Genomic DNA, 13,292 nt, shown 5'->3' with positions numbered 1-13,292 from the left:
CTCAAGGGGAGGAGATTTTAGAGGATATACACACCAGGGGGAAGGGATCTTGGAAGTCATCTCAGAATTCTGCCTGCCACTTGCAATCAAAGCAAGGAGTTTCCTAGTGATAAAGTTCCATCAGAGCCAATGTAAAACCTCAAATGGAGGAATGGATAAATGATATATCTTTCAGATGATCTTCAAATAGCATTATTTGCATTTCATCTTTTGGTGAAATTGGACAACAAACAGTTTAAGATTATAATCTCAAATGTTTGCAGCCTAACTTGTTCAGTAGAATTTAATTACAGTGGCGCCCTTCTGCTGATTTATTTTGGCTGGTATATCACAAGAGAAGCCAATCTACAAACCTGACTCTAATAGTTCACTACACTAAGGACAAAGTTCACTCATGGATCACCCAGCAACTCGGGAGATAATGAGTAGAAGAAGGAAAAGAGGGATGTTCACCAAGAAAAAGTCATCTACAAAATTTCTGGAAAAGTCCAAACCGACCATCAACATTAAGACCTTCAAATGTGTTTTCTCAATAATTCTAAAGAATGCTACTTAGTAATGTTTTCAAAAGGGAAGTTACAGTTAAGAAAATATAAAAATAAGAACAAATTCTTTAAAGTCAAAACCATAATTATTGAACAAAAAGTTCTAAATAGCAGCATTGACAACAGTAAAAACTGAATTAGTAATTAGAAAGCAAACATATCAGGGAGGTGGTTAAAAGGATGACAATTGTGAAGAAAGAAAAAAAAAAGACAAGGAAGATACTTATATTTCTAGTCAATTCAACAGCAAGTTATGGCAGAGGCTAGCTAGCTGTTCACCAAACCTATTTCGTCCTCCTCCTGGTCACACAGCTACAGTATATTTGTAAACCTCCCATGTAGGGTTTGAGCTCCAGACAATGTAATGTTGGAAGAAGTGATGTTTCCCCATGTTTTAGTTAGCTTTTATGTCTCTGTGACCAAAATACCTAACAAGAACAACTTAAAGAAGGGGAAATTTATTTAGGGCTCACAGTTTCAAAGGTCTCAGTCTATAAACGGCTGACTCCATTGCTCTGGGCCCAAGTTGCGGCAGCACACCACGGGAAAAGGGCCCCCGCAGAAGAAAGTTGCTCAGCTGGTAGTGGAGTCCGGAAGCAGAGAAAGGGAAAGGGGGAGGGTGCCACAGGGAAGAGGCACACACTTCCAGGACACGCCCCCAGTGACCCAACTCCTCCAGCCACACCCCATCTGCCTACAACTGCCACATTCAAGTTAGGTTACAGCTCTCATAATCTAATCATTTTACCTCTGAATATTCCTGCATTTAAGGATGACTCGCATCCAAACCATAATAGTACATGAAAAAATCTTATTATATTCTTTACTCTATTTCTTCTGTTGTACTCTTGGAAGCTATAGGTTGAAGTTGTAGAACCATAACTTAAAAGAGTCTTGACTCCCTTGATAATCACTTGAGAGGAGAGCTACCCCACAAAGCACATCCATTTTGGCCTTTACATGAGAAAAAATATTTATATATATTTTGAGATTTTGGAGTTTAACTATTACAGCAATTAGCATTATTTAACAAATTCAGAAACTGGTGTTAGAAGCATAATATTACCAACACAACAGCAACCAAAATAAAACATAAAGAAGGGGAAATTTATTTGGGCTTAGTAATGAGGCAGTAGGAATCAAGAATACATTTATTTGGGCTTAGTAATCAGGCAGTAGGAATCAAGAATACACTTAACAAGACAAAAGGCTGGACAGCCCTATAATACTGTGAGAAAACATCTGGTAAAACTAGAACCTATAGTAAGAAGAAAAGCATACCAAATGCCAACTGGTCCTGTAGCACTATGAGTGAATAAAAAGAGTTACAGTGCCCAATTGGCATTTACTTTCTGCTTTAATAAGGTATTACATAAAAGAGATAAGCTATAAAAGTCTTCATTAATTTGCAGACTGAAATTATAAGAAATAGAAGACATCCAGAAACTTGGGCCTCAGAGATTTAGAAAGCTTAACACATATAAATTCTAAACAGTAAGTGAAAAGAATAAAGATTGAACAATAAAACTCCAGGAAGACTTCTAGCTGAACAAAGTGACTCAATTCTGATGCAGAGATCAGATTCAAATATGGTCTTCCCATCCACTATTTCATATAGCCTCAAAGTAAGACCATTAAACCAAAATTAGGCATGAGGCAAGCACTATGCTTCCCCACCTTCACTAATTCTCTAAACAGGGAAAAAGAAAAATAAAACCATTCTTGAAAACTTTATTTAGGAAACAACATTGGGTACGATGTTCACATAGAACCCACTGGAAAGAAACAGATAGAAGCCTACCAAGTTTCAAGGGAAGTATAATGCCCAAAACACAAATCTGGACTAAATTAACCTTTGACTGTTCAGAGCCTTAAAACAACCCTCAGATCCCTAAACTTGCAGGAGCAGAAAGCAGGGAGAGTAAGACAAATACAGATGTAATTGTAGATATAGATATAAATAGAGAAAGAGAGAAAGAAATATGCCTTCTAATGAATGTATATTCCCCAGAATTCACTTCAGGAGTATATGCAGGGGGAAAAAAACTAGTGCACAACTAGAAGCATAGCAGAACAATGGACAAAGGAGTTCCTTCTAGACAATCCAGGTCTAAGCAAAGAAGTTCCCCTACAACAATGCTGAGGGACTTCCTAATGTCTACCCAAGAGGACCACATGATTTGCTATGGAGCAGGGAACAGTTTGCCTCCTACTCTTTCCTTTCCTAAACGAAAGTTTTGTTTGTAGTTATTTTTATTTTAGCTTTTTCATTGTATATTGGGGACAAGAGGAGACACAGGTGCAGATGATTTATAATTTCAGTTAACTGGTCATCAGCCCATGAAGAGCCACATATGGACCTAATGGTGGGGGAGGAGGTGAGCATCCCTGAAAGATACTAGACTTTTGAGATGGATGTTGTGACTAAGTGGGCCACTGGATTCTCTCCCTTAAGGAAGGGGTGGGTGTGTTCTACAGTTATACATAGGACAGAAGGTGAAGAGACTGGCTTCTATTCACCAAAATCTGTCCTCCTCATCTTAGGGACAAAGTGAGATTACATTTCCCAATCTTCACTGTAGATAGGTATGGCCATGTTAATTGAGTTTTAGCCAATGCAATGTGGGCAGAAATAATAATGTGTGAAATTCATGCCTGTCCCCTTAAAAATCCTCCCACATGCGATACTCTTTGGTCTTTCCCTCATGGTTGCAATCTTCAAAGACTAGTATACTAAAGACAGCAGAGCCACACAATGGAAAGAGTCTAAATTCCTAAATCACCATTGTGGGGGGAAAAAGTCACAAGTCAGAAACACCATTTGGGGCTTTATATAGGTGAGAAATACACCACTTCCTTTCCTTCTTTTCTAATATCCATGAATTAAAATATATATTAGACATTCACTGAGTATGAAGTATATGGTAATTCCTCTCATATCATATCTTTACTTTCTAGGTACTAAAAAAAATTGAAAAATACAAAAGATATCTTTATTCAAAAAATGTGTGTACATATACATGCACACACATACACATCTGTGTGTATATATCACATCAGGATAATAATTCATACAATAAAAGCTACTGCTGAGATGAAAATTTTTATAGGGGGAATAAAGACCTAATAAAAGTCTGAATTTATAAAAGATTTCTCCAGCATTTCTTTGTATGAGGCAAACAGCCAATCATTTACACAGATTGAGTACCACAGTAGATATATTCATTTCAACCTGACCTGAATTCCGCTAGAGGATCCAATCTTTACAAGTGATTTGTTTGAACTTCAGCAACTCTCTCAACTTCCCCTGAGCATTCATATTCTTCAGAATATTAAGGAATGAGACCAGCTAACCTCATATTGAACAAAGAAATAATGTTTTTAATAGATTCTTTCATCAAAAGGAAGTAAAGTTAATTTCTTACCCAGAGGCCTAGGAAAAACATCCTTTAAAAAAGACAATTTCCACAGAGGCATTGTTCTACACTCACCTATTTTGAAAGTTTGGCAAAAATCAGTAAACCATAGTTGTTAAAGATTTGTACCAGATACCTGTCTTCCTATACCCAGCAATGCAAAGTTATATTTTCAATGATTACTTTTTGTTTCTCTATCATTATAAAAAATCATATAATTATTTCTATCAGGCTTGTCATTGACTAGTTTTAAATTCTGTAAAGTGCAATGCTAACAAAATTTTTAAAAAGAAAATATCTGCAGTGCCTTAGTAAAGGGTAATCGGCAAATCTCCACAGAATGATAAGAACTACAAATGACCTATTCAAAAACATTGTTGTTTATAAAACCAAAAAACACTTTCCATAAACAACTAAATCTTCTATTTATTGTTGTAGGCTACATCATCAGGTATACTGAGAAGTTTTAATAAAATCAATGTGACTTAAATTTTAAAAAGTAAGTACTACTGCAAGTCATTACTACTCTTTATTCATAATGACAAAAGAAATCCAGATGTTCTTTGCAGCTTTCATGACTTAAGAGACAAAGATTTTTTTTAAAAAAATCTAAATATTTCTAACACATTTATTAATTTGTCAGCTATAAATAAATTTCTTTCTATGATCATGATTCACAGCATTTCTCAATAGAAAAATGAGACCTTTTAATATCAGAAATACCCATGTAAAATATGTCATATTGCTTACATAGTAGATAATCCCTCCATAGGCACATGCAACGTAATCTAGATAATTAACTATAAGAAGAACTTTAAAATACTATGAGCGTCAAATCATAGCTAAAACCAAGGTAAGTATTTTTTAATTAATTTTCCTCAATTCTCCAATATAAATCATCATAACCAATCAGTATTTACTGAATATCCACAGAGCAAAACCATATAATAGTCAATAATTCATTGCTCTGTTAAGACAATAAGAAACGTTTTTAATCATGTGTTCCCAAAGACAAAGGACTTCCTTAAAATAATAAGAAACAGGACATTTGGCAAAGAGAAACCCATGTTTAACTGAATACGTGCAAAGTCACTGGCCAACCTATCACAAACCCAAGACCTACTTGCTTCATGGCAGTCTCTCCAATTTTGTCTGAATGTTTGCGGATGCTCTCCAGAAAGTCTTTGAGATCAGACATAGAAACATCCTTTATTTCTTCTCGAAGCTTGGGAATGTTATCCACCATCACCTTGCAGAATCGATAGTGGCTTACTTGAGGCAGATAGGTATGTTCTAGATGTTCCAGAGTTTTCAGTGCAGGATAATGCCTACAAAAGGAATTTATCACCTTTAGCTGGACTTTTAGTCTTCTTTAGGGTCACAGACATATTCCTTAGTAAAAATTTTTAGGCTAAATTAGTTTTCAATGTACATTAAGATAAATACAGTTTTAACTAAAACATCAATGAAAAAAATCTCATTAAAAAATAACATATGCTTTCAAAGACTAGAAAAATATAATCAAAAAGATTTTATCAGGGGCTGGGGATGTGGCTCAAGCGGTAGCGCGCTCGCCTGGCATGCGTGTGGCCCGGGTTCGATCCTCAACACCACATACAATCAAAGATGTTGTGTCTGCCGATAACTAAAAAATAAATATTAAAAAATTTAAAAAAAAAAGATTTTATCAAAAAATGTATAAAACTTAAAATTTATCTAATAAGGAATTAATTACATAAAGATTAAAATAATTTTTAAAAGATCATCTCAGTGACCAAAAAAATCATCCTATAAAACGAAGTATTGAAAGCTACACTTCTACTACAGCAGAGTAAAGAAACTGGCAAATTTTCTACCCAAGAAAAAACAAATATACACTGGACAAAACTACCAAAAACAACCATTTCAGAGTTCTGGAAATTTAACAAATGAGAACAACAAATCCAGAAATGTTTATTCATGAGAACTGCTCAACAATGGGGCTCTTGTAGTAATCTTGCCTGGGGCTACTTCCATCACTCACCTACCCCTACCAAAAACCACCAATTACCCTTCTACTGGTCATTAGTCATAGCTAGTCATGAAAACTTGACATTAGGGGAGGACATGATTTGGAGTGGAGGGTGAAAACCCAATATTTGAAGTAGTAAACTCAATTAAAAAAATTAAAATTAAAATATGAATAAAGAAAGTCTCCAGCTCCACTTGTCTAAAGTTTCAGTCTGGGTTGGGGCAAAGGGCAGACTGAAGAAAAAAATTCAACAGGAAGGTCATAGAAAGAACATATAGAGGGAGGCTCTCTGCACAGCTCTAGCTGTCTGACTGTGCAGACATACATGGGACATCTAAAAGGCCCTAAGCACCTCACATGTGCCTGGTGGACTAGGAGGCTATAGGTACATACATAGGCCTATCAGAAAGTAAAAAATCAAGCACACTTGGAACCTACCTAAATTTTTTAAACATTTTTATTGCTACATTATTATTATACATAATTATGGGATTCATTATGCCATATTCATACATGCACATAACATATTTGATCACTTTCATTTCCCTCCCCTTCACCTCCCTCCCCCTAATCCACTTGCTCTACTCTACTCATCTCCCTTCTATTATTATGATTATTACTTCAATTAGTACATTATATAAATTATATGGGATTCATTGTGGTATATTCATACACGGATACAGTAAAATTTGGTAGATTTCAGTTGCCAGTGTACTTCCCCCCATATCCCCTTCCTATACCTAAATTTTTAACTCACTCCATAATCCACATACAAATCTATTGGCAAAGAGTGGAAACCAGCTTGAGTCCAGCTTCTCACCAATCATTAGCTGATAATATCCTTTAAAAATAAAAGTGAAATGAAATACACTTTCAAATAGCAGACAGATAATGCCTTGCTAGCCAACTTGCCTTACAAGAAATACTTTTAAAGAAAGCTCAAAAAGAAGTGACAACAGTTACTTGAATTCACAGAAGACAATGAAGAGCATAGGAAATAATAAATGCATACTGATTATAAAATATTAAATATACATATTTCCAGGTGTGGTGGCACCTACCTTAATCCCTGGAACTCAGTAGGCTGAAGCAGGATTGAAAGCTCAAAGCCAGTCTCAGCAATTTATCAAGACCCTAAACAACTTAGTGTGATCTATTAAAAAACAGAAAGTGCTGAGGATGTAGCTCAGTTATAAAGGGCCCTGGGTTCAATCCTCAGTGATAGAAATTTATATAAATACACATACATATATATGTTACTATGGGTATTATATATGTATATAATATGTATATTATATGCATACACATATACACACATTTTTCTCTTAATTTCTTCAGAAGATAAGGTGTTTTAAAGTAATACAAACTGTATTGTTTGGCTTATAAAATATACGGATGTTATATGTGAACCATAATATAAAAGATGAGTGGAAAAAGGAGTTAGGATGAAGCAGAACTATAACTATGTATATCAAATTTGTAATGGCATAAAGTAAACTATGGTAAATTAAGATGCATATCATAATCCATAGAGTAACTCCTAAGAAAGTAACTCACAAAAAAAAAAAAAAAGCCAACACTGGCAGATGGAATTTTTTTTAAACATAATCCAACTGAATTCTCTCTGAAAGAAATATAATTTAGATTCTAAGACACAAATGAACTGAAAGTAAAAGATGGAAAATGATATACTAAAAAAATAGAATAGCTATGTTAATATGAGATACAAAAGATTTTAAGACCACAAATATTGCTGACAACCCAGAGAAACATTTAATATTAATAAAAGATATAGTATTTATCTTATTGGCCATAAAGCTTTCATAAGCATGGGAGGATAAATAAAGCTAAGATTGAAAAAACTAATGAAAACAAAGTTAGTCATGCATAAAAAGAACATAGGAATTTGGGCAGGGATGACTACTGAGGATGAACTGAGGGGCACTCAACTACTGAGCCATATCCTTAGCCCTATTTTGTATTTTATTTAGAGACAGGGTCTCACTGAGTTGCTTAGTGCCTTGCCTTTGTTGAGATTGGCTTTGAACTTGTGATCCTCCTGCCTCAGGCTCCTGAGCCACTGGGCTTACAGGAACATAACAACTTTAAAGGGGAAATAAACTGGTAAAGATTATTTGTAATGTATACATAAAAGATTAATAACCTTTGGTTGTTGCTTTTTTTTAAGACTACAATTGGGGCTGAGGATGTAGCTTAGTGGCAGATCATGTGATTATCAAGCACAAGGTCTTGTTGATCCCCAGTACCACAAAAATAAATAATTGAATAGAAATAAACAAAGAGAATTTACATAAAAATGGAGAAATCAACATGTAAAAACAAAAGTTGAACAAAAGATTAAAAAATGCAAATCAGAAACAGAATTTTGTCATTCAAACTGCCAAAGATTCCCTAACAGATAATGTCTATTATTATCAGTATTGTAATAAATGGAAATGCCTAGCCTTCTGGTGGACAAGTTTTCAATGAAGAATGTTGGCAAAAACAACTATTTCAAACATAACATGTCCATGTATTAAAGAAATAGTAAAAAGTCTGTAATACTGTTAAATGAAAATTATTTCAAAAAATAAATCTAGTACTTATCAGCCTTTGGGCTAAGATCAAGTATAATATTTGTTTTTATCGGTATCATAACTGATATGTTCTCTATCTATGGACAATGTATCAAATGAAATTTTTGGAGCAGGGAGATAGAATGGAAGCCTGCTCCATCCACTCCATCAACTTTGAATTACAGTGCCTCTAAGAAGGGTACAACAATTTAAAAAAAAATGATCTTATAAGAATAATCATGACATTTTAAAAACTATGTGTACATATATCATTTATCAATATATCATTAATTACAAAAACACATATAAATAATAGAGAAATGAGTAGAAAAATACATGCAAAAATATTAACCATGATTTTTTCTTTGCACAAAAATATTATGAGTGATAATTTGCTTCTTCAGGCTTTTAATTTCCTAATTTCCACATTTCCCATGATGTACGTAGTAAAGGAAAAACTCAGTTCCATTCCTATAAATTAAAAGATATATAGCTCAACTTTGGATTTAAAGAATGATTTTTGCAACTGATACTTAGGCTTTTCTTGCTCCAAAGCACTCAATACCATAAACACTAAAGACTAGAGACGGTTTGTTTAATTTCTTTTATGTCTTCTTTCATGTGTTCCAAGAATCAAAATCTTAGTTCAAATAAATGGACAGAAGAAAGGTTTATTCCTCCTAAATTTAGAAATAAAAGCATCAATTATGATTAGATCTAAAATAGTTGATTTTATTAAAATTTTACAGACTCAAAGAAAACATTACAAGTCAGATGGTTTAATGTAAACAGAATGGTGTTTATACTACAATTAGGTATGAAGAGCTATGTGTAATAAAATGCAGTTCCTCTACAGAGAAACTTTAGAATGGATAGAAATTAAGCCAAAAAGATAAACACACTTTGGGGTTTAGTTATATTTTGGAACACTGTTTATAGAATGAGAAAAATCTAACAATGTTGCCTGCAGACACAAGGCACATTCACTGATGAGACACATGGCTCATGCTGAAAACATCTGGTCTGTCAAATAGCTCCACATTTTTCAAGGCTAATTAGTATAAAACTCAGTGATTCCTTGCAACAAAGATTGTTACCTTACTTCCCCCATTATCTCTTCCCCAGCATACCCAGGTTCCAACAATAACAGATCAATTAGATCATTCAAATTTTTACAATATTTCAATATCAATGGCAGATAAACAATGACAGCTAATAAACACCTGTATAATAGCCACCAAAAGAAAAAAAAATTCTACTCCAGTGGTCATGGACATCCCATGCTAGATTCTGACTTTACTTTTGACAACTTCCAAACATTAAAACTGAATTCAAAGCCAAATTTCTAAGTTTCATTTGCATGTGTGTTTAATCTCTTTTCCCCTCTTGCAGAGCCCCTAATAGAGATATCAGCATAAATAATCTAAAGGAAATATAAAGCAGAAAATAAAAAGCAAGAAAGCAGAAGTAAATGTCTAAATAATACTATAAGCAGGATAAATAAGGTCCAAATAACCTAGACAAAGTTAAATGCCATCTTTTTTTTTAAAGAGAGAGAGAGAGAGAGAGAGAGAGAGAGAGAGAATTTTTTAATATTTATTTTTTAGTTTTTCGGTGGACACAACATCTTTATTTTATTTTTATGTGGTGCTGAGGATAAAACTCAGTGCCCCACGCATGCCAGGAGAGTGGGCTACCACTTCAGCCATATCCCCAGCCCTTGAATGCTATCTTAACTAGAGGAATGTTGATTCTAGGTATATAAAATTTGGTACTTTCTTACCATGGGGTAGAACTCCTTCACAATGATGGTTTTTAAAATCTTAATAAGTGGCCCTTGGAAGCAAGTCACAACTATAATAATTCTTTTTTAATCTAGAGTATGATTAAACTATGAAATAAAAGCTTTTAACTTAGGAAAATATTAATTTCTTTCCTAATCATAGAGTATCATTCACAAAAACTTAATCCTTTCTATATGCTAAAGATAGGCAATCAGATATCTTTCTTTTGGGAGCATAAAACCCAGTAGTACAAACAGTATTTATAGTTTTAAAACAAAACAAAATTAGGCTTCCAGCCATAAAGGCATAACAAGAAACAGACATGACCTCCCAGTTTATAAACAAGTAAAGTACAGGCTAAAACATGCAAAACAACTGTTTTCAGTCATTTGGCTTCAGGCATCACAGAATTATGATACCCAAAAAAGGGGGGAATCAAGGTGAGTTTTAGAGAGTTATTCTTGTTTGTTTTTTGTGTTTGTTTGTTTTTGTTGCTGTTGTTGTTTATTTGCAGGGGGCTAGTGCTAGGGCTAGAACCCAAGGCCTCCCACATGGTAGGCAAGTATTCTACCACTGAGTTACATTCCCTAGCACCTACAATGTGAATTTAATAATCTCTGAGCTATCTACCTAAAGGTGATTTCTAAATCATGAACACAGTCAGAGAAAACCAAACACAGCCCAGCCCAGCAGATTTGTTGACTCTCAGGAAGGTGAGAGCAGTTTAAAGGGAGAAATTTGAAAAAAAGAAGAAAAAAAACTATAAAGAGGTTCCTTGAGTCTTTGCCAGTTGTAGGAAAAGTGAAATACCACATGGACAGACAAAAAGAAGGAAAGGGGAAGAATAGAGGGAAGAGAAATGGAAATACTGACAGGTTGTAAAAGCTGAAGACTTCAAGAAGCTCAGACAAACAGGGAAACATCTTAACTCTGAAGAGCCAAATGAAGAGTTCTGGGGAACTGCTCAGTATTCAGAGTAGATTATAGAGGAATGATGTCTTATTTAGTAAAACTAACTCACTCTGGAATGAAAGTAAGCATAAAGATGGGGGTCTGAGGGATCAAAGTAATCTACACACATAACTGTTTGAAAAATAAAATCCAACACTAAGGAGAAAAAAGTTTCCCAAAATCCAGCCACTCATCAATATAATATCATGATGTTCATTAGTCACTCAAAAATTACTAGACATAACAACTCACCTATAACTTTAGTAACCAAATCAGTCTCCATAAGGAGATTCAAAAAAGTCAGAAGAGGTAGAACTTGGAAAGAAGCATAGGAAAACAGCTATTAGAACTGTGTATTTAAAGAAAGACACAAAAATGATGACAAGAATAAAATATTTTTTAAGAGAGAGAGAGAGAATTTTTTTAATATTTATTTTTTAGTTTTCGGCAGACATAACATCTTTGTTTGTATGTGGTGCTGAGGATCGAACCCGGGCCGGACACATGCCAGGTGAGCGCGCTACCGCTTGAGCCACATCCCCAGCCTATAAAATATTTTTTTAAAAATATAACTTCTAAACATGAATGGTACATATAAATACAGCAATAACATTTACTGTAAATAGGTAGTAGGTAGATGGGGTGGGGGGTCTTTAAGTCACTTTTGTGATTATATCAATCTGTCCAACATAGATATAACTGAAGTTCCAGAATGACGATAGAAAAAGGACCCAAAAAATGTTTTGAAAAATAATATCTGAGTGGGGCATGGTGGCACACACCTGTAATCCCAGTGATTCAGGAGACTGAAGCAGCAGGATTGCAAGTTCAAAGCCAACCTCAGCAACTTGGCAAGGCCCTAAGCAACTTAGGAAGACCCTGTGTCAAAATAAAAAATGAAAAGAGCTGGGAATGTGGTTCAGTGGGAAAGCACCCCTGAGTTCAATTTCTGGTGAGAGAGAGAAAGAGAGAAAGAGAGAGAAGAAAAGTAACATTTGGACATTTTCCAGATTTTATGAAAACTATAAACATACAAATCCCAAAAGCTAAACAAACCACAAGAAGGAAAAAATACATATATCTAAGCACATTAACACATATTTATAAAAAAGTGCATCAAAATTGAATTGCTAAAAACAAATAATGTCAAAAGCTTTAAAACAGCTGGAGAAAAGACATATTACATACAAAGAAACAAAAGTTAAATTGTCATATACCTCTTTTCAGAAACTACACAAGCCAGAAGACAATGAAATGATTTCTTATCAACTAATGAAGGTTTAAAGCTAGAATTGCATACCCATCAAAAAATTTTTTCAAAAAAGGTGATCAAGAATATTAGAAAACAGTAAGTATTGACTGGGATATGCAGAAATTAGAACCCTTGTATGCTGCTGTTAAGATAAAAAGATGCAGCTGCTTTGCAAGACAGTCTGGTAGTTCTACACTTCCATTCACAGGCAGAGTATATCAAGAGAACTGAAAGCATATGCCCACTTAAAAACTTACATATACAATAGAAGTATTCATAACAGCTAAAAAGTAGAAATAACCCAAATGTGCAATAAACAAAATGTAGTATATCCATACAATGAAAGAATGTTCAGTCATAAAAAGGCATAAAGTAGTGATCCATGCCATATATGGCTGAATCTTTTTATTTATTTGTTCTAATCAGTTATACATGACAGCTGATTCATCGTACACAAATGGAGCTCTTTGATTCATTGTACACAAATGGAACACAATTTTTCAATTCTCTGGTAGTACATGAACTACGGTCACACCATTCATGCAATCATACATGCACCTAGGTTAACAATATCTGCCTCATTCTACCATCTTTGCTATCCTCATGCCCCCTTTCCTCCCATCCCTCCCCTTTGCCCAATCCACAGTTCCTCCACTCATCTCATGCTCCCCCACCCCATTGAGGATTAGCATCCACCTATCAGAGAAAACATTCAGCCTTTGGTTTTTGGAGATTGGCTTACTTCACTTTAGAATGA

General features: G+C 34.4%; 1 protein-coding gene and 1 non-coding gene across 6 annotated transcripts in view; one reads left to right on the top strand and one right to left on the bottom strand.

Moving 5' to 3' along the window:
- The window catches only part of Exoc6b (exocyst complex component 6B), a 569,814-nt gene that overhangs the window by 458,962 nt on the left and 97,560 nt on the right, over positions 1-13,292 (bottom strand). For 4 of the 5 annotated variants that reach the window (XM_078029030.1, XM_040271223.2, XM_078029031.1 and 1 more), the window contains exon 6: positions 5,085-5,289. The exons of the other annotated variant lie outside the window; for it this stretch is intronic. In XM_078029030.1, coding sequence (XP_077885156.1) covers positions 5,085-5,289 — 205 coding nt within the window. The remainder of the gene's footprint in view (positions 1-5,084; positions 5,290-13,292) is intronic. 5 annotated transcript variants of the gene reach the window in all.
- On the top strand, positions 8,571-8,758 carry LOC120885149 (U2 spliceosomal RNA). The gene has a single exon (XR_005727656.2). It is a non-coding gene; the product is annotated as a U2 spliceosomal RNA (small nuclear RNA).

The sequence above is a fragment of the Ictidomys tridecemlineatus genome, chromosome 12 (assembly GCF_052094955.1).
Source record: "Ictidomys tridecemlineatus isolate mIctTri1 chromosome 12, mIctTri1.hap1, whole genome shotgun sequence".
Taxonomy (NCBI): Eukaryota; Metazoa; Chordata; class Mammalia; order Rodentia; family Sciuridae; genus Ictidomys; species Ictidomys tridecemlineatus.
The sequence above is the reverse complement of the archived record's forward strand: the minus strand, read 5'-3'. Positions and strand labels throughout refer to the sequence as shown.